Raw genomic sequence first — 22,455 nt, 5'->3', positions numbered from 1 at the left:
AAGCCGCTGGGCCCCGGGCTTCTCTCGTCTCTCTTTCCCCAACCTGGCGCCCTCCGGAGGTGCGCGCGCACTCCCTGACTCGGGAGTTGTTAACCCAGGTGTCAGTCTGGAGAAGGTTGCATTGGCTCAGCCTTGCGTGAAGGGTGAAGCCCAGGCCAGAGGTTGGCCCGGGTAAATCACCCGCGTAGAGAGATCCGCGTATTTTTTCCCTCCCCTTCCTTGTGGGGCTCAAATCTCCTTTCTTAAAGGCAACCCCTGCTGACAACCTCTCCATTTTTGACAACCCCTCCTGCTGTGCAAAGTCTACTAATGGGGGTCAGAAATGAAAGTGGCCCCAGGTTTGAACAGCTGCACGTGCAATGATTTAGCTAAGCAAAGCAGGATACCCTGGGAGAGGGGGAGAGAGAGAAACCCTGCACACACCTACCTGCACCCCTTCACCAACTAGATGGGTTGATTTGATGATTTGATTCCTTTTCCCTGGAATCAAAATGAAGTGTGTTTGTGTGTGTGTGCTGGTTAAAAATCGAAATTCCTGTGGGGCTCATTCTCAAGATCTCATGGATGAGATAACGTAGCAGCTGTTTAAATTGATATTTGCTGGGCTGGTGGTGAAGTGAAATTGTTCACTTGCTGGCTTTTCTACAATCCCACTAGGTTTAGATTACTATTGGTGTGACATGAATGGCAAAAGAATCTTGTGGTATCCGAAATATTTTACTTTACTTATTTATTACTGTTATTGTTTGTTGAAATTTGTAGGCTGCTGACTCTCACCATCTGAATAACACACATCTTTTAAGATGCCACAATGCTAGATTATGCTGTATTCATGAACAGGACATACCTACTCTTGCTCAGTGAGTTTAATAATATTTCCTCCTAGGTAAAGTATAGACCACCAGTGTTTCTCAATCTTGGCACCTTGAAGATGTGTGGAACTTCAGTTCCCAGAATTCCCTAGCCAGCAAAGATGACAATGCCACAAGTTGTTAAGATGGTAAGAGTCAGCAGCCTTCAGTTCTAGAGTTGAAGTCCACACATTTTCAACTGCCAAAGTTGAGACATTACCAGTATGAAGAATGCTGATAGAGCAGCCCAATACTGTATTTCTGGATTGCAAAATTTTGCATGGCCACTAAATGAGGGTAGAGAGAGTTTTGCAGAACAGATATGATCTGCTAGCAGCAGGGGTAACCTGCAATGCTTCTGCTATTATTGGACTTAATTTCCTGTCATGCCTGATCATTTGATATGATGGCTAAGCTGGTGGAATTTGGAGTCTGACTGTATCATCTGGACGGCTGTATGATGCTACTCTTGTATAGGGTTCCAACCTAATCCAGATTATTAAAAAAAATACAATCTCAGTTTCTGTCTGTAATGTGGGTGATATACTTTTTACTCAAAGGGTTTCGGTAAGGATAGAAAATGCATAATGCAGGTGAAAGGTTTCTGAACCTTTAAAAATATCCAAATGCTAAATATGACTTTAAAATGACTAGATAGGTGGCAGTTGAAAAAACGACAATGATAACAGGTATCTCAATTGTTTTAACAATAGCTGCTAATTTTTGCAATTCACAAGTCAAGCAGCATGTGCCACCTGCAATAAAAGTTGTATTTTCTCTAAAATGTTGAGAAAGGACAGTTTTTGATTCCATAAGGGTTATCTGAAAGTATAAGAGATTCATGCCTGTTTCAGGTAGCTAGTTATATGTTCATTTCGCATAGTACAACACCCAGGAGAAATGGATCAGCTAAACATTGATGATATATAGGTCAGAGGGAGGCAGATATGATTGTTAGTCTTACATAGTAATCCCATACACACTTCTTTGCAAGTAAGCGATATTAAGCACAGTGGGATTTAATTCTGAGTGCATTTGCATATTTTGTGCTATTAAACTTGGAGATCTGAGTTCAAATTACAACTCAAACATACATTTTAATTAACTTGCTAAATGTGGGCCATTTGTTTTCATTCCCTCGAAAATAAAACACTACATATGCAGTCTTGAGTATGGTTTGCTCCCAAGGAGAAACGTATTTGCCATTTAAATTGTACTAATACATCTGGCAGCCTTCTGTATCAGCTGTGCAAAATTTTCAGGGGAAACTTCATAGAAGACAAAAGTATAAATAGGTATGATTGGCAACAGCAGAGCATCTAGAGCAGGTACAGCTGTTTAAAAAAAAAGAAACATCACCATTTCAGTCCTAAAGCTCTTTATTTTTTAAATAAAGAACCTAATCCTGGGAAAGATTGAGGGCAAAAGAAGAACGGGATGGCAGAGAACAAGGTGGCTGGATGGAGTCACTGAAGCAGTTGGTGTGAGCTTAAATGGACACCAGAGGATGGTAGAGGACAGGAAGGCCTGGAGGAACATTGTCCATGGGCTCGCGATGGGTCAGACACAACTTCGCAACTAACAGCAACAACAAATTTTAAATGATATCTGCAACAGTATTTTGAGATAGACTGTTATTCTGGTTCTCTAGTATGAAACTTCAGGCATGAGATTTGGACTTGCATTATTGAATGTTGTGGAATTTTATCTTGTTTTCTATATAGAATCCTACCTACATGTGTGTTTTCTTTAGAGTCTAGGTAGAAAAATATGGTATTCATTTGGTGTTTTTTTAAAAAATATTTTGTTCAGAGGCAGAATCATTCCACAGCTATGGAGAATGAATCAAGCACAACAACTTCTTCTACAGGCACAACAACCATCGCTACTACATCTTCCCCCTCCCGTACACAACCACCCCAGATATCTGTCTACAGTGGCTCAGATCGACATGCTGTGCAGGTATTTAACCGAGGAAACACTGTTAATATGTTTTGCAATTGAAAATCATTGCTAAAAAGATTCTGATTAAATGCAGCTTCTGTGATTTCAGTAATAATTCTTGATCAGCCCTTCCTCTTGCTTTTTTTTCTTTTGCAACTAGTGTAGAGTTCTGGAAAGGTTAAATGCTTGTGAACTATTTTGGGAAATGTGCAGCTTTAAGAATATTTGTGTTCTGATCTATAGCAACCTAGGAAATATTAGTTCATTTACTTAAAAGCATATACCAAATGAAGATCTTTGCTATCCTTTGTTGTAGTCAACATTATTTCTGGATTTAGCAGCAGGGGCAACTATAGGGAGAAGTAAAGTAATTTTAAAAAAAGATAGTGACTGTGAATACACATGCAAAATAGGGTAGGGTTTCTATTAGATGGTGGTGGTTATTGTCTTGACTTTTTTGACTCTGCTTGGATGCCTCAGGGAAAATAAAGAATAATTAGCCTACCTTTAAAAACCTTGTTCTACCTGTACTCTTTCATCCTTTTTCTATCACATTCTTTCTTTCTCTCTTTTTTAATGTTCCACCTCTCTCTCTCAGTGCTTCTCTTCTTGGTTCTTTAATTGTTTCCAGGCTCCTTCTAAACACCAATTTATCTTTGACCCTAATTTTGCTACTGGTAGCTTTATTTGATTCATATAGAATCAAAGATTTTGAAAGTTATTTAATACAGTTCATTTCTATTTGGCAAGTAAATGCTTGATCATTACAAAACTGTGGTATTGTGTGGAATGTTAGTAAAACAGCCTTTTGCAACCTGATACCTTCCAGGTGGGATAGATCTAGAATTCTTAGCCAGGATAGCCTGAGGCTGAGAATTCTTGGAATGGCAACTCCCATGACTTAGTCATGAGGACTGGGGGGAAACCATTTAAAATATGCAGTTTCAATTATTTGAGAGAAGTTATGTTTATGAAAATTCGGTTGAGGGCACTGGCACCAAGAATTTGGCCCTTGTTGGCAGTGGAGCTAATATTTTGTCTGAACTGCCCAAAATGTCAAATGGCAAAATTCTTGCCATTTCAGATGCTGAAGCTCCTTAAAACCAGGAAGTAATGACACCCTGGTGGGTGGGCAGAGCTTTACTCCACCATCGCTACCAGATCGCCAAACTACCAGCCATGATCGCTACCGGATCGCACAATCCGGTCTGATCCGGTAGCATTTCACCCTTGGTTTTTGCCCTCCCCAGACTCATAGAGAGGCTCTGGAGCCAGGTGAGAGAGAAAAACGGGCCTACCGGGCCATCACATGCCAGGAGGGGGGGGTCATGCATGGGAGTGGGGCGCATAGAATTATGGATGTGGGCATGCGCATGCGTGACCCCCACCCCACCCCACCCCACCTCCTGGCACGCAATGGCAAAAAGGTTCCCCATCACTGCCCTAGACAGTTGTATTTCAGACTTGCTGCCTGGGGAATTCTTGGGGTTGAGACCCTCACTTCTTAAAGTTGCCAAGTTTGAAAAACACGGTCCTAGACACATCAGGCAAGCCACCATTGTGTTGCGGTAGCCCACAATACAGATTTGGGGGCTTCTAGTTAGCCAATGATAAGTCAGGCTACAGGGGAAGGACATAGAGCCTTCCAAAAGGAGATTGACTTTGGCATTCCATCAATGGTCCTGGAAGGAACATGTTTGGATGTAAGTAAAACACTTGCAGTGCGGTGACCGTTTTGGAGATAAGTATGGGCTGTTAGAAAATATACCTGAGTGTTTGGGGGAATATCAGATACAGAATAGAATAGAATTCTTATTGGCCGTGTGATTGGACACACAAGGAATTTATCTCTGGTACATAAGCTCTCAGTGTACATACAAATGAATTAATGTTCCTGGTCACAAAGGCAGTGATGCAGTTCCTTAGAAGTGCAGACTATGCTAATGCTTCAATGGCTGTTATGATAGGACCGATCTTTCTTCACCTCTTGTTCTTACCATGGTTACCGCTACTCAAAACCCCACAGGTCATTCAGCAGGCCTTGCATCGTCCCCCCAGCTCAGCTGCACAATACCTTCAGCAGATGTATGCAGCTCAGCAGCAGCATCTAATGTTACAAACTGCAGCTTTACAACAGCAACATTTGAGCAGTACTCCGTTCCAGAGTTTGGCCAGTGTTCCACAGGTAAGACTGGGGTAGATTAGAAAATAAAGATCAGGAAGTTGACTATTATTATTATTATTATTATTATTATTATATATTTTATTCATTAAACATGAAACTCAGTCAGCTGAACATTTAAAAATGTGTCACAAATACCATTGACTGGTGTGCTGATATACAGGTTGCTGCCAGTGTCCTAGGCAGGGGTGGGTTCTAAATTTTTTTACTGCCGGTTCTGTGGGCGTGGCTTATTTTGTGGGTGTGGCTTGATGGTCATGTGACACTGGGCATGGCTTGGCAGTCATGTGACTGGGTGGGCGTGGCCAATAACAATAAATAATAAAAATAATAAAGTATACAAAATAATAAGAGGTACCAAAAACCAACTTTCACACTTTACACACACACAACACAACACAACTGACTCACACACAATGTAAAAGCAGCTGCACCTCACCCAAAATGGCCCCTGCAACAAGCAGGAACCTCACACAGCCACAAAAAGCTCAAAAACCAACTTTCACACTTTATACACACACAACACAACACAATTGACTCACACACAAAATGCCACATAAAACTTTGTGAGATTTTGTGTGTTTGTGTAGTTAGAGTAAAACACTACAGAAACACACCAAATCTCAGAAAGCTGCACAAATATTTTATTTCATTATTTTATTTTATTATTTTATTTTATTTATATTTTTTAGATCAGGGGTCTCCGACCTTAGTAACTTTAAGGTTTGTGGACTTCAGCTCCCAGAGTTCCTCAGCCAGGAAAGCTGACTGAGGAACTCTGGGGGTTTAAGTCCACAAGCCGTAAAGTTACTAAGGTTGGAGACCCCTGTTTTAGATAAAAGCAGCTAAATTTAAAACTTCCTTAACTTTAAATTGCTGTCTTAAAAAAACCCAACTCCTTTAAAAAAAAAAACCAATTAACTATTTTTTAATAGTTTACTTACTCAATTGAGGCAGGCAGATTGAGTTGCTCACCGAGAAGATGGATTGCAGGCAGGCAGATTCAGTTACTAGCTGATGCAACTGATTTCAGCACAGCAAGCCCGAAAGGAGCAGTAATTAGGTAAGTGGGGAGGGAGAGGGGGCAATTGGGTGGGCATGGGCGGGGACTGTTGTAAGAGGTTGTTAAAAAATTATTTTAAAAGCCTGTGATAATCAGGAAACTCATCTGGAATTGCCAGAAGAAAAAAAGATTTTAAAAGCTCCTCTGACGATTCCAGGATTGTTTTAACAACCTCTTTGGCCAAAGAGCTTGTAGAAAACATGTTTTTTAAAGGTTCTGGTGATCAGGCAACTCAGCTGGGATCGCCAGAGGAGCCTTTTAAAACCTTTTGTTTTTACAACCTCTTTGGCCAAGGAAACCGGTTTGGGGGTGTAGCCAGCAGGGCATCGTTACCGGTTCTGCAAACTTGGCCAGATTTTTGCCAATGGTTCTTGCGAACCGGTCCAAACTGGTAGCAATCCACCATTGGTCCTAGGTATCAACCAAGTACCATCTTAAAATATATGATGTTCCAAGCAGTGCAGTTCTGCTGGTGTTATTGCAGGAAGCTGCAATTTCTTGATGTGTTTTGTAAAATTCTTGGACATGGTACTAATTGTCCTGATGACAGTTGGTATCACTATTACATGTTTCAACCATAGCTGTGTAGTTTCGATGGCCAGGTTGCGATATTTGGTGATTTTTCCCCAGTTCTTTTTCTTCGAATCTGGCATCTCCTGGTACAGCGATATCAATAAACAGTACGCTTCAGCCCTCGACAACCGTGATATCTGGAGTGTTATATTCCGAATGTCGATCCAAATATTACTACTATTATTATTATTACTCTGTTTCCCCAAAAATAAGACCTCCCTTGATAATAAGCCCAATTAGGCTTTTGAGCACATGTGCTAAAATAAGCCTCTCCCCAAAAATAAGCCCTCCCCCAAAATATTTAAATACAGAGCTAGAAATCAGGTAAGACAGAAAGAGTAACCCCATCTTGCTCTACACACCCCAAAATAATAAGACCTCCTCGAAAATAAGGCCAAGCGCTTATATGACAGGGTCTTATTTTCAGGGAAACACATTATTATTATTATTATTATTATTATTATTATTATTATTATTATTATCATCATCATCATCATCATCATCATCATCATCATTATTTAACCTAGGATTCTGGCAGCAACCAGTATCAACCATTAGTGCCAGTCAGTACATTTTTAAATGCTCATTGACTGAGTTTCATGTTTAATGAATAAAATATTATACTACATCAAGAAATTACAGCTTCCTGCAATAATACCAACAGAACTGGAAAAATATGTAGTATTCGGAATTTTAAGAAGATTCTTGGTTGATACCTACCCTGTTTCCCCGAAAATAAGACATCCCCTGATAATAAGCCCAATCAGGCTTTTGAACACATGCACTAAAATAAGCCTCCCCCTAAAAAAAAGTCCTCCTCAAAAATATTTAAAAGCAGAGCTGGAAATCAGAAAAGATGGCAAGAGGAGTCCCATCTTGCTCCATGCGCCCCAAAATAATAAGATCTCCATGAAAATAAGGCCAAGCGCTTATTTCGGGGTTCAAAAAAATATAAGACAGGGTCTTATTTTCAGGGAAACACGATAAGATGCTGGCAGCAACCTGTATCAACCATCAGTCCCAGTTGATAATACTTGTGATACATTTTTAAATGTTCAGTTGACCAAGTTTCATGTTTAATGAATAAAATTTAATAATAATGATAATATATTACAATACTTAGATTTTAAGGGAAATTTTTCCAACCTTCCTCCCACCCCACAAATATTTGTCTATAGCACTTAAAGCAGAATTAGGTACCTAACAGCGGTGGCACTTTAATAGCCAATAGCTTCAACCAACATAGGCAATAGTGAGACATGCTAGGAGCTGTAGTTTGGCAATATTAAAAGACCCCAAATTTCCTACCTCTGATATAAATAGTCAAGAAAATCTTCATAAGTGGAAGAGGTAATTTTTTTAAAAAAGTAATATTTCAACCCAGCAATTTAATGATCTGTTGATATAATAATAAAATAACTTACTATTAAGGAACAAAAGCCTGAGACTAGAGACGGAACCAATTTGATTTTCATTTTGAAACAGTGTAACAATTCAAAATCATTAGTTGTGAATATCTGACTATTTTAATCCCTTGTGTTATTAATACAGTGAATTTCATTTTTCCCATTTCTACCACCCAGAAGTTTACTGCTTCATTTCTACAATCTTAAGATTTAAGCAAAGGAAGAGGAAAACAAAATAAGAGAGGGGACAAAAATTGTTCTCACTATTGCAGCAACATCACTTGGTTGATTGAAGGAAATCATTATGGAATTCCTTACTGGGTGGATGGAGTGTTAGTTCAGGATAAGATATGACTCTTTAAACCAGAGGTCTTCAGACTTGGCAGTTTTAAGACTTGTGGACTTCAGCTCCCAGAATTGGGAGAAAGAATCCTGAGAGTTGAAGTCCACAAGTCTTAAAGCTGCCAAGTTTGAAGACCTCTGCTTTAAGCTTTCAAAAGAGATAGCAAGCCGACTGGAATTAAAGAGAATGGAGACCACAAATAAAAGTGATTATGAGAATTTTGGCTTTGGGGCTGGCTGCCGTTGAGTTTAATGCGGGTACGCTCTTGTTAGTCAAGCATTTTTTCTTGCAATGCAAATGACTCATTTGATAGATATGCTTGCTGTTTAGGCAAATCTTTCAGGTGGGAGGCAGTGTGCTTCTCCTAATGGCAGTGTCAGTCAGCAGTCCAGCATGTCAGAAACCTCGGTAAGTGTCTACCAAAAGTATTTCTCTTAATCTATAAGGTTCCATGTTTATTCTTTATAGTCACATTGTTTATGCAAACATTAGAGGAGCAACAACTGGAATTCTTGACCTATTAAAGCAGGGGTGTCAAATTCAAGGCCTGGGGGACGAATCTGACCCGCAGAGTGCTTAGATCTAGCCCATGGGGCCGCCCTGGAAACAGCAAAGAACCAGCCTGCAGTGCCACTGTCAGTGAAAATGGAGCTTGGGAGGGCTGCATGCGGCCCTCCCAAGCTCCGTTTTCGCTGGCAGAGGGTTGCAGGAGGCCATCGCAGCCAAAAACGGACTTTGGGAGCCCGTTTTCATTGGCAGAATCTCTGGCCTACACAGGTGCCTCCGATACGAGTGATGTCAAGCTGGCCACGGCCACCCTGGCCACACCCACCTCAGCCCCCCAAGGTCAAACACAACCTTGATGTGGCCCTCAGTGAAATTGAGTTTGACATCCCTGTATTAAACATCTCAGTGCCTTTATGCTGTAAATAGTAATATAGATGTTTAAACATTATTTTGCTGTGAAAAAATGGTCCGGTTGAGCTCACTCTGAATGCAAGAACAAAAGACGCTCACACCTTTTGGGAAGATATATATTGAATTTGCTAGATTTTTTGGAGAAAGAATTTACAAAAGTAATGGGAACTTTGGGAAAAGAATCACTAAGAGTGCTGACTTCAACTACTGAGAACCTGCTGACTTGATATTAGCTTATTTAGGCAACCTTTTCAGTGTTGGAAGACTATTTGACATTTACAATTTACCAAAAGTTGTTGGATTTTTATTGCAAGAAGAGTGTTTCAAGTTTAGAACTGAACAGCAATTCTAGCTTCAGATTTAATACCTGGCTAACAAATGGGCAAAGCTTACATAAAAAATATATGGCTGTTTAATTCCCATGTTTAAGCTTGGAAAATTCTCTTATTATTTGTTAGCAAATGTTAGCATGTAAATAGACTGTGTCCAGTATTCTTTTTAATGAGGAAAGACTTCAGGCTAAAATACAGTTTTAAAAGCTGAGATTACTTAGCATTTTACCATATCCAAATTCTGTCCCACGGAGCATAATTTCAAAACAAAAGTATTATTTCACTGCATAATTTGAATGTTACTTAGGCATCTTGCTGTCGTGTTTTTGGTATAATAGACAATTGAATGGAATTGTTGGATGCGGCTTTTAGATGAGTGGACTAAAGATAGTTAATGATAATTTATTTTTCTTCCCTAGATTAATCTTTCTGCTTCTCCTACACCTGCACAGCTAATAAGCCGTTCACAGACCTCCAACACTAGTAGCAGCAGCCTTACGCAGCAGACCATGTTGTTAGGCAGCACTTCTCCTAATCTGACTGCCAGTCAGGCTCAGATGTATCTCCGAGCTCAGATGGTAAGTCTTGCTGATTGATTGTTACCATTTTTGGCATTTTTCGTCTTGTCCTGTCTCTATGTATGGCTTTTGGCTGCATGTTGTCAGTGCACTTGCACTCTATCTGGGGCTACCCTTGAAGGCAGTGGTGGAATTCAATTTTTTTTACTACCGGTTCTGTGGGTGTGGTATGGCTTCGTGGTCGTGGCTCCTGGGGGAAGGATATTGCAAAATCTCCATTCCCACCCCACTCTGGGGCCAGCCAGAGGTGGCATTTGCCGGTTCTCCAAACTACTCAAAATTTCCACTATCGGTTCTCTGCTAGTGGTTCTCCAGAACGTGTCAGAACCTGCTGAATAGCACCCCTGCTTCAAGGGCACTCAGAGGCTACGGTAGTGGTGCGGCTGCACAGACAGTTCTTGGAGCTCTAAGAATAGCCCACGTAACACCACTGCTCCACGAAATGCATTGACTGCCGGTTTGCTCCCAGAGGCAATTCAAGATGTTGATAATCATCTCTCAAGTCCTTGTGTGTCCAGGTTACTTGAGGGACTGTTTCATCCCACTGGGATTGCCCCCCCCCCACCCGTGGTAGCAGAGGAAACATACTGAGGATCCCATCAGCCTGACTATTCCAACTGATAGGATCCAGGAGATATTCTGCATCTGCTCTGTGGAATATCTTGGACCCAGGGGTGAGGTCATCCTCCATTCTCTGACCTTCCAGAAGAGCCTACTGGCTCTCCAATTAGCTTGGGGTTCCAGTTAGAATATCAGAATACAGAATATCACAGTAGAGGTGGTTGATCAATTAACAGCGGATCCCACTTCCTCCCCCCATCTTGCTCTCTCCCCACCCATCTTTTAATTGGCTATAGTGTTTTGGATTTTACACTAACTTGTTTATGTTTTTAACCTCTTTAGTTCTATTTTTTTATGATTGTAAATTGTCCAGAGTTACCTTGAGATAAAATGGGAAGCCTATACATTTTATAAATAATAATAATAATAATAATAATAATAATAATAATAATAATAATAATAATAATAATAATAATAATAATAATAATAATAATAATAATAATAATATTTTAATTTGTATACCGCCCTTCTCCCGAAGGACTCAGGGCGGTGAACAGGCAGATAAAATACAAATACACACAATAATTAAAAACATCCCTTAAAAAACTAATTTAAATGCCCAAATGTTAAAATAACATACTCCCCCATAAAATCACAAAACTTTAAAAACTCCTCAAATAAAGATAAAAATCAGGCTAGTCCAGCCATATGAAATAAATAAGTTTTAAGTTCGCGGCGAAAGGTCCTAAGGTCAGGTAATTGTCGAAGTCCGAGGGGAAGTTCGTTCCACAGGGTGAGAGCCCCCACAGAGAAGGCCCTCCCCTGGGGCCGCCAGTCGACACTGTTTGGCTGACGGCACCCTGAGGAGTCCTCTCTGTGGGAGCGTGCGGACGATGGGAGATAGAGGCCGGCAGTAGACGGTCCCGTAGATAGCCCGGTCCTAAGCCATGGAGCGCTTTAAAGGTGGTAACCAATACCTTGAAGCGCACCCGGAAAACAACAGGTAGCCAGTGCAGTCTGCGCAGGATAGGTGTTATGTGGGAGCTCCGAACCGCTCCCTCAATAACCCGCGCAGCCGCGTTCTGAACTAGCTGAAGTCTCCGGGTGCTCTTCAAGGGGAGCCCCATGTAGAGAGCATTGCAGTAGTCAAATAAATAGTCTTTGACTCCAAACAGTGGTATCTCTAATTTTATAGTCTATTATATTATATTATATTATATTATATTATATTATATTATATTATATTATATTATATTATATTATATTATATTATATTATATATTATATTATATTATATTATATTATATTATATTATATTATATTATATTATATTATATTATATTATATTATTATATTATATTATATTATATTATATTATATTATATTATATTATATTATATTATATTATATTATATTATATTATATTATATTATATTATATTATATTATATTATATTATATTATTATATTATATTATATCCTATTCCTGTCAGTAATGTCTTGGATAGGTATATAAGAAGCATCTGTGCCTCTTTTTGTAACTTTTAGACTGCTCTGTTCAGCCAGAGGTCTAAGGTTCCAAGAAGTAGGCATTATTTTTCAACTCTGATTTTCTGATACAAACAGGAACTTGTTGAGGATCTTTTTCCTCCCAGCACAATGAAACAATTTTCATTTTTCTAAGTTTTAGTATGGCTTCCTTTATCCCTTACTACAGCTACTGTTCACACTTTTAAATTGTACATATTTGTGGCATTAACAGTTTATTTCTAATTTGGCCGTTGAGATAGATACAAATCTAGGCTAAGCTGAAATGGTAGATACCTTTAATCAAATTGATATTTGGTTTGATGGAGGATTTAGCCTCAACTTAAATGAGGAAAGTAAATTACGACTTAATGAAAAAACTCAGGGATGGAACAATTTCCATTCTTTCTTGATAATAATATGGAAATGATTTGATCTTGTCTTCTTTTGGGAGATTTCTTTGATTTCCCATCCTATTTCTCAACTCTGATACTTCGTAGTGGTGTCTCAACCAAGTACCTACTCCTAAGATCAGCCAAGATTGTCCAGGTGTTTACGTCTACTTGACTGTTTCCTTTTTAGTAACTTTCAAATACCAATGAAGAACAGCATGTAATTATGTTGTTTTGGGGAAAGCCTCAGGCTGCAGACATTTTTCTTCAAAGAGATGAAATAGCAAAGTGACTCAGAAAGTGTGAAGGTTCTTTTTAAGACATTAGAATAAATATTTGTAGGTCTTGAACTAAAGGAAAAAACACACCAATTTGTTTTCAGACTACAGGTAGTCCTCCGCCACAATGGAGCCCAATTTTCTGTTGCTATGTGAAACATTTGTTAAGTGAATTTTGCCCCTTTTTAGAATAGAATAGAATAGAATTTTATTGGCCAAGTGTGATTGGACACACAAGGAATTTGCCTTGGTGCATATGCTCTCAGTGTACATAAAAGAAAAGATACGTTCATCAAGGTACAACATTTACAACACATTTACATTTACGATCTTTCTTGGCACAGTTCAGTGTTTAAATATTTTTACTACCGGTTTTGTGGGCGTGGCTTGGTGTGGCTTGGTGGGCATGGCAGGGGAAGAATACTGCAAAATCCCCATTCCCTTCCAACTCCTGGGGGAAGGATATTGCAAAATCTCTATTCCCACCCTACTCTGGGGCCAGCGAAAGGTGGTATTTGCCGGTTCTCCGAACTACTCAAAATTTCCGCTGCCGGTTCTGCAGAACCTGCTGGATTTCACCCCTGCCACAGTTGTTCAGCGAATTGCTGCAGTTGTTGTTGTTGTTGTTGTTGTTGTTAAGTGAATCTGGCATCCCCATTGGCTTTGCTTGTCAGAAGGTGGCAAAGGGTAGTCCCATGACCCCGGGACACTGCAACCGTCATAAATATGAGTCAGTTGCCAAGCATCCGAATTTTGATCACGTGACCCTGGAGATGCCACAACCGTCATAAGTGTGAAACACGATAAGTCACTTTTTTCACTGCCATTGTAACTTTGAATGGTCACTCAGTGAACTTTTGTAAGCCGAGGACTGCCTCTGTATACATGTGTGTGCTTTGTGTGGCTTTCAATTTTCTTTTTCCTGCCTTCACAGCTGATTTTTACGCCTGCTACCACTGTGGCGGCTGTCCAGTCTGACATTCCTGTTGTGTCCTCATCATCTTCGTTTCCCTGTCAGTCTGCAGCTACTCAGGTGAGGCTGCATGGATTGTGGGGAGTGTGTGTGTCTACCTGTAACCCAGAACCATTGTGAAGGACTGGGATGCGACTTTCCTCTTTGTGTTCATATGCATTGTTGTTGTTGTTTTTGTCAAAATATTATTGCATTAGTGCTTTTGTGTGTGCAATCTCTCACAAAAAGCCAGAGGTTCTAAATGCTAAAGGGACTTAAGACTCTTGCAAGCACACATACAACATCTTCTAGATTCTTTTTTGATCTATTATAAATAATTTGTAGTATAAAGTTGTGTTTTCTAGAAGATAAAATTATTATTTATTTTCTTTTTTTTAACCATGGAAAGTAGGATGATCACCCTCACAGAACTGATGCATGTAATCATACTTAGCCAGTAGATACTGAGGGAGAAAAATAACTTGGAAAACAATGCACCAATTATTATGCTTTAACCTTTAACATTAATTCTTTAAGCACCCAGTTAATAAATGTATTTACACAGAGACTGTGATCCTAACTGTACCTGTACTCTGTTAACAGGATTAATTTCTAAAAATGTCCATTGTTTAATACTGTCAGCTGAGTATTCAAACTTCCTTTAGCATATTTTCCTGGTATAAAATTGAAAGTTACAGTGGTATTGTGGTGAAAGAAGAACTAAGGGAAATCATTAATGTTCAGATTCTTAAACCTTCTTTAATTCATCTTTGAGCAAATAAAACATGCATTTAAGAGTAATGAGATAGACTGCATACAGTGTGATATAATCATTCGGAGTAGCTCCCTTGAAGTTCAAGAATTGTGACAGAGCAAGTAGGTTGGTTGTCTTTTATACCTACGTGAAAAACTTCAATTACTTGTTCGTTTAAAAAAAGATTGACACAGTAGGCAGTGTTGGCTAATCACCTGTAACACTTGAGCCATTCTCATGGTTCCTATATATTTGTGTCTTTAATCAAAGTAATAAAAATTGACAATAGAGAACTTTATTGTTCGAATAATCTAACTGTGAAAATGCCTGCTTTCTTGTGTTTGGTAAAATCCAGTTATTTATACAAGCATGAACACAACTTTGGATGAATTAATTATAACAAACAATAAACAACCCCATATCAGAAAAATAGAAGGGATTTTATAATTTAGTGACATGGCAAATTTTGAAGAGTGTACATAAAATTCTGGGTGTGTAAAAACTTTTTAGAAGAAGCAAATCATAACAATTTGTACTGTGGATTAAAATATCTATCCCTCTATATTTGCTTTAGCACTACTATTAAGGATTTTTTTTAAAACGACCCTTATTTAATAAAACAACAAAGGGGGAGGGAATAAAAGTAAAATAAAATTTTAACAAAGACAAATCAGTACAGCCGTGTGTCTCTGTGTGTGTATTGAGAGGGGGACAGAGACAGGGTTTGCCTACATGTAAATTACATGTATGCAACTTTTCACAGCAGTTCCAGGTCATCAGCAAGAATGACCATATTTCATTAATTTTTAGTACAGTGGACTGATACCAATGGAGTAACTAAATATCAATAAATATAGTAGCATAATTATTTTCATAAAAGATGTTAAAGTTTAATTGATTTTTATTAATACACAGTAAAAATTGGAAATATATAAAAAAAAGGTTTAGCAAGTACAATGTCAACATCCAACTTTGAATTATTTGCTAGAGTTAGTAATGAAAAGAAGAAAAAAGGAAATCTAATTAGACCTAAAAGTAAAAGGATATTAACTATGTCCATTAAACAAAACAAATATCAAAGGTGATACCATCAGTATACCAACTGCTATGATAACAATCCATTAAAAACATACTTTCAGGATTTATTTTTACTCTTGTAACTTATTTATAATATCTACATAAAAAATAATAAACAAATTAGTAACAGTTGACATTTGTATTTTTTTATTGGTGATTTTGCCCAGCTTGTGTGTCACAGCCTGTGGAAGTGCTGTCTATGGAAAATGAGCTGTATTGTTGTTCCATCTTACAAGTAAGATGGCACTTCGCTGGGTGGAAGCAATGAGAGGGAGGTGTTGGTACTTATCTACAGATTAGCAAGCAACCAGTCAAGTAATCCGCAACGAGGCATATTTCCCACAGCGGCGTCAACCTGTTGTTTCTCGAAATACTTCATTACCTCCTGCAAAATATCCCCTACACTTGCACCTTTCTTGGCTGCTTTGTCAGCCAGTTGTGGAAGCTTCTTCAGCTCGTCATCATTCTCATTCATGAACGTGAGATTGGGCACTTGGAAATGAGAAGCAGCCATCCACTGGAGGACAGCCTGGAGTTCTCTGTTCTGTGAGCTGCTGTTGGAGCTCTGATTGTTTACTATCACCTCAGAACCAGCAGGCACAAGTGGTTTTCCAATATTAGTTCGTGGAGGTTTCTGGGATAACATTGAATCTGGAGTTGACATGCCTTTGTTTCTTGCTGTGATGTATGTGCCTTGTTCGTCAGAGTAATCTTCAACAACAAAATCAGGGCTTTTAGTCATGTACATACAGAGCTTCATCACAGATTCCATCAGCTGATCAATGAATTTCTTATTTATCTGTTCCATATTCTCACAATCCACATCTGAACTATTCTGTTTGGATGCGGGCTTTCTACTAGATCTATCATCATACGAGTTTGACTTGTTATTCTTGCTTATTTCACACTCATCTACATTGAAACCAGCCTCTTGTAGGACCTTCTGGATGATTGACAGAAGGGCACTTTGTATTTCCCCCCTCTGGTATTCTTGCTGCTGTGGATCATTCTTGGAATTGAAACTATGAGTTTTAGAACCATGTTTGCCTCCCTTTTCATAAAATCCAAATGAAGATGTATTTGACTCACAAACAGGCTCTTTGTACTGAGTTAAGAGATGTTGTTGTATCAACATTAAAGCTGTCAAAATGAGGTCTTTTGCTAGAAACTCAGTGGTAGAGTTACTTTTTTCTGGCCTCTTATCATGACATCCCCTGTCTGAACCTTTGCCTCCTGCTCTTGATCTCAACATGCTAATTCCATCCTTAATTATTGTTTCACCTACTTTTTGTGCTGATGACTGTCCATCTTGCCTTCCCTTTTCCCTCATATGGACCCCACCCTTCAAAGATGCAAAGTGCATATTTGGAGAATTGGGGTCTAACGAACATCCTGTTTTCAATAAAGAGTATACAAGACTATGCCCTCTGTCCTTAGTATCCGACATCAAAGCGTTATACATTCTTAATACCATTGCTTCTAAAATCTCAGTTGACTTCTGGGTTCCCGCATTGAAGAGGTTTTTCTTCACCATAGTAACAAAATCTGAGTCTGTCATGAGGACTCCAGTAACATTATGCAGATTTTTCATGGTAGAGTCAATTAAGTCCGATATGACATCCTTTGTGTGTTTGAGAAACACTCTCTTCAGAATCACACAGGCTGGGAGTGGTGGCCTTTTGTGTATCTTAGTGGCATTCACAAATGAAAATGTCATATCCTTAGCATTTTTGTTTGCATATACCATTAGTCCTTTGTTAAAAGAACTAGTACCATCATTGCAAGATGTCTGTTTTCTTGGATGTATCAAATGGGCATGTGTTGGTCTTCCTTCATCTTCTGGTGATGATTCGCTTTGGTTGGAACATAACTCGCCATAAAAAAGCGATGTTTTCTTGGGGAGTCCTTTACCCTCCTCTTTCTTATCTTTGTTGGAATCCTGAGCATTTTCCATAACATCATTCACCATCTTGGATGCAACCTTACTTACCGAACCAGAGGGATTAAGCACTTTCCCATCTTTACTAGCATAAATTGCCTGGCGTATACATTTGCTGGCGGCGTCTTCCAAATTTTCAGAGATCTCTTTACTTGCCATCTGCATAACCAAAGCACACAGCTTTTGGACAGTGCATGCTACTTCATCTGATGGTGTTTTTTGACCTTCCGAAGGTTTGAAAGCTGTATTGTTGTTATTCTGGGACATCTTGTCCGCTGCCGATGGCTTTTGTGCAGGAGGGGCAGTTGAAGGGGACAGTGCATGCTGAAATCCACATGCATATTTTTGCAGGTCATCAAAAAGCCAGGACACAACATTAAGCTCTTCGGTTGAACCTTGTTTGAACAGACAAACTGCTCCTTCTGTCTTAGACTGTTCTGGTGTGTCACTGTCCTTGATTACGATGACCTCTTTGTCCTGCATTTTCCCCAGATCAAGTCCTGTGGCAGATTCACTGCTTTTAGATTGGCCAGCAGCATCTTTATCCGTATCATCTGTTTGCTTAATGTTCAGGCTGGAAACATCGACAAAACAAATTACTTTGCGTTCCTGATCCTTTCCTCCTCCAGGATTATAGAGATCGACCTTACACACACCTGCTTGGCTGTGTAACCAATCAACTTCCTGAGACATCTTCTGAGGCTTGGAAGTGGAAATGTACCTAAGACTGTAAGGTTGTTCCTTATCAGCTGAACTGCTTTGATGACCCTGCCAGACCGAAGATGTTGCCTCCTCTCTCAACTTTCCATGCTCTTCTGCTGCCAGATGTCATTTTCACTTGTGTGCACACATAGTTTCTATGGCAGCAGTGACATCACAAAGAAGCATCTTATCACCCTCTGATAATATATATTTCAGCTACTTTTTCTCATTCACCTATCCAGTTTATGAGAAATTTGTCTTGATTAGGAAAAAAATAATGTTGCATTCCTTGAAATAATAGTGGAGAATCAAGAGTAGTTGACTTATTTATAGACCGAACCTTACAGGACCTTTTAATTACAATGTCCTTCAGAGCATCACTGCAAAAGTAGTGTGACAAATTACAGGTAGTTGGAGAAGCACTTACGTTTAGGGAATTCTTACGTTGTTTTCTGCGTGCTCAGCTGTCATCCATTAAAAAAAAAAGGGAATCTGCCATCTTTAGCTGCAGATCTGCTTGCAGTGGGTAGGAGCTGATAGCAAACACTGAGCTGAGCATTTGGCACAATATGAACATGCAAGAAGCAATAAAATACAGAGAAGACATCCGTGGGGAAGTTTTGACACTCTCTATATGGCATGAAAGCAGTTAAAGGTAGCTTGTCTAGCAGCCCTCGATCGATTTGGAAATTGACTGGTAAAGGATTTGCATTGCAAGTACAGCTTCCTTCAAGATGAAGGTGGAGAATCCCTCATTAGAAAGAACTTTCATCAAACGATGCTGGCAGTATTGGAATGGCTTCCCGTGTTTCTGTTCTTTATTGTCCGTCTGTATACATTGTACCTATATTTTTATTTCTGAACAACCTGCACCTGTTACTCTACCAATAATTATTAAGCTCCGTGGAAGCATTCAGAGGTATTGAAAAGCCTGATAGGTATGCCATCTAGCGTTACTTTCTTTGTAGGGCATGGAACAGCCATTCTTTGTGAGAACAGCAATAAAGCAACCACTCAGGAGTAGCCACAATCAAGGTTCCAAAGGGAGCCCCTGTCAATCAACAGAAAATAACAACCAGTTGTATTGCAGCTACAGAGGTGGGAAAAGAAAAGATTCCCAGGCATCTGACACAACTAACACAAGGGGCAATATGCACACGCAAATTCAATATTCTCTTTCTCTCTCTCTCTCTCTCTCTCTCTCTCTCTCTGTGTGTGTGTGTGTGTGTGTGTGTGTGTGTGTGTGTCTTACTGTAGAAAAATGATTGAGTGCTGCAACTACTTATTAAATAATACTATGAGTTGCTGTTTATTTAAGGAGAAGTCATGAATATTTTTTTTTAAAAAACTACCAAAATAAACAGCACTGAAAGTTCAGAGGAAAGAAAGATAGATGACCTGATAAGTATAAAACTCAGCATGGAAAGTAGTTCTTTTTCTCCAATATAACGTTCGAAATTTGAGATCTGACATTGTCTCAAGTTTCTTTTAACTCAAGGTTAAGTGCTGTTGGCATTCCAAAAAGTATCACATACTTGGAAATAAGTTCCATAAAATTGAAAATTCGGGGTATGGAACTTTCAGCAAATCAAGAAACACAGCTTTTGATGATACGGTGGAGGACAGATTTTAAAAGGAACAATGCCAAAATGAAGAGAGAAAGATAAATTGGCAGAGCAACAAAAAAAAAATAGAATTAAATATTCATGTTACAATTATTTTATTTAAAATTTTAATGGGTGCACACTTACGGTTCTCGAAACTCTCTTGCATCTCAATTGACTCGAACAAATTAAAAATACACCATGGGAACATGTCAAAGGCTGCATCCGAATGCTTGACAGGTTCGCATCCGTTCTTATTCCTTAAAACTTTAGGGTGGCAGGCTGAGTTATTCCATCTCAACCAGATGTGCCTCACAGTTGTTTTGGGGATGAAATGAATTCCCATGGAAGCAATTTTGAACATTTGGAAGAAAGATAGGAAATCTAACAAATCAATAATTAATGTAGAGGATTTCACTTAAGCTTTTTATTCTCACTGAAGGAATTCACAGTAGTATAAATACCGTTTGTGTCTTTTTTCCACAGCAAAAATTAGTGGTAATAAATTGTCTTAGCTTGACTTCCTTATGTGTGTTACTGTATTTTCTGACGCTAGCACAAAAAAACAACATTTCGTACTGGCAGAGAATAGATAAGCTTTATACATCTCATTATGTGAAATTTGGGAACAGAATGTCAAGGAATCTAATAAAAGTTGGGGATGTTGGCATGTAATTTATTTGCGCAATCAAATCTTCCTTTCTTGTCTTCCAGTGGCAACACCATTCAGCTTTAATTTAAATTTGAATATAGGATTGAATGTAATGGCCTTGTGGTTTCATATTTTTAACAAGACTTCTTAATTGTTTCCCTTTCTCTCGTGTTTTAAGTGTACATCCCATCCGTTCTGTGTATTGATGACTGTTCACTGAGGTGAATTCAGGGTATGCCTGGTCTATTAGTTATTTAAAGATTAGATCTGTCAATCTACCTAACATTTTTGCGACTCGGTAGTAATCCTTTATTTACATTAATTTTGCAGAGAATGATAGAAACATTTCAAAAATAAAATTACATGATTTAAAATGCATACTCTTCTACTCAAAACATTATACTCACATTTCAATAGATTTCAGCTAGCTTCTAGACATAGAGTATCTTTGGTTTAGCCCAAAGGTGCTTTTTTCAGAGGCAAGTGGACTTTCTTGTTTTTCCCTGAAGACATTTTGCTTCTCATCCAGGAAGTTTCTTCATCTCTGACTGGATGGTAGGGGTGTAAAATTGGAACGATCAAGGGAGATAAACGTCCACGTATATATTTTCCTTAAGATCAAGGCACCGTTTTGCCCATGTTCATCCAACACAAACCCCTAGGTACATTTTATAGGGATATAAGCAGAACCAGAAAAGAAGTTGTGGCTTGTCAAATTGTGTTTTTAAGATAAACAAACAAACAAACAAACAAAAAAGCAGCATCCCAAATAAAACTGTGTATAAAGGAAAGGAGGGAAACACTTGAGAGTTTTTCTCATTGTTTGTCTTGAAAAATCTGCATTTTCATAGAAGCATGGAGTTGAAAAGGGTCATTTGAGCTATTCTGATTATCCCGAAGTCAATACAGGTAGTCCTCTACTTACAACAGTTCATTTAGTGACCGTTCAAAGTTAAAACGGTATTGGGGGGAAATGTGACTTATGACCGTTTTTTCACAGTTGTGACCGTTGCAACATCCCGCCAGTCATGTGGTCAAAATTCAGATGGTTCATATTTATGACGGTTGTGGTGTCCCAAGGTCATGTGATTCCCTTTTGCGATTTTCCGATGAGCAAAATCAATGGGGAAGCCAGATTCACTTAACAACCGGGCTACTAACTTATCAACTGCAGCGATTCACTTAACAACCAGGGCAAGAAAAGTTGTAAAATGAGGCAAAACTCCCTTAACAAATGTCTTACTTAACAGAAATTTTGGACTCCATTGTGGTCATATGGTAATCCAGGTTCAAAGTTTCTGGACAGGTAGTCTCCAGCCAACAGTTTGATGCCTTTGGAGTAATGTTTAGCTGTTGTTACCTAGGTAATTGGTAGTGCCATAAAATTCCTCTCACTGTTAAGAAGCTGTTTTCTTACATTCAAACAGAATCTGCTTTTCTTTAGCTTTCTGTGTCCTGCTCCCTGGGGGTGAGAGGAAACAAACTTTTGTTCTATTCTTCATTCTGCCAGGTTCTTTATCACGAAAAATGCTTCTATAACTGCAAAATCACTAAAACCAATGTTATTGTCCCAGGGCTTTTCTATATAAATGTTGAGATGCATTATGACAGATGCTTAAGACAGATCAGTTGGCCATACTGGGTGATTTTTATAGGACAGAAGCATTTTTCCTCCCCTGTTAAGTGTTAAACTCTTCCAGTTGGTAATTTTTCTGTGTTTTCTCTTCCCTGCAAAAAATAATTAAGGTGTAGGTCCCACCGTTAATTGTACTAGCCCAAATGCAAAATTTGTGTTAAGCTAAAAACAGCATTCAAATTACTATGTTCT

General features: G+C 38.8%; 2 protein-coding genes across 13 annotated transcripts in view; one reads left to right on the top strand and one right to left on the bottom strand.

The window, feature by feature from the left end:
• The window catches only part of PHC3 (polyhomeotic homolog 3), a 73,231-nt gene that overhangs the window by 5,294 nt on the left and 45,482 nt on the right, over nucleotides 1-22,455 (top strand). For 4 of the 12 annotated variants that reach the window (XM_058189359.1, XM_058189364.1, XM_058189369.1 and 1 more), the window contains exons 2-6: nucleotides 2,664-2,813; nucleotides 4,822-4,980; nucleotides 8,693-8,770; nucleotides 10,032-10,190; nucleotides 13,882-13,980. In XM_058189359.1, coding sequence (XP_058045342.1) covers nucleotides 2,664-2,813; nucleotides 4,822-4,980; nucleotides 8,693-8,770; nucleotides 10,032-10,190; nucleotides 13,882-13,980 — 645 coding nt within the window. Of the gene's footprint in view, nucleotides 1-42; nucleotides 60-762; nucleotides 861-958; nucleotides 1,001-2,663; nucleotides 2,814-4,821; nucleotides 4,981-8,692; nucleotides 8,771-10,031; nucleotides 10,191-13,881; nucleotides 13,981-22,455 lie in introns of those variants that run through there. The other 8 variants (XM_058189365.1, XM_058189366.1, XM_058189367.1 and 5 more) reach the window with 7 other exon arrangements.
• On the bottom strand, nucleotides 13,989-20,497 carry LOC131201450 (A-kinase anchor protein 4-like). Its single transcript, XM_058189372.1, has one exon. It carries the CDS (start codon nucleotides 18,360-18,362, stop codon nucleotides 16,020-16,022), a length of 2,343 nt encoding a protein of 780 aa, XP_058045355.1. The 5' UTR covers nucleotides 18,363-20,497; the 3' UTR covers nucleotides 13,989-16,019.

This window comes from Ahaetulla prasina, chromosome 6 (genome assembly GCF_028640845.1).
Source record: "Ahaetulla prasina isolate Xishuangbanna chromosome 6, ASM2864084v1, whole genome shotgun sequence".
NCBI lineage: Eukaryota > Metazoa > Chordata > Lepidosauria > Squamata > Colubridae > Ahaetulla > Ahaetulla prasina.
This window is presented reverse-complemented; position numbering and strand designations above follow the sequence as displayed.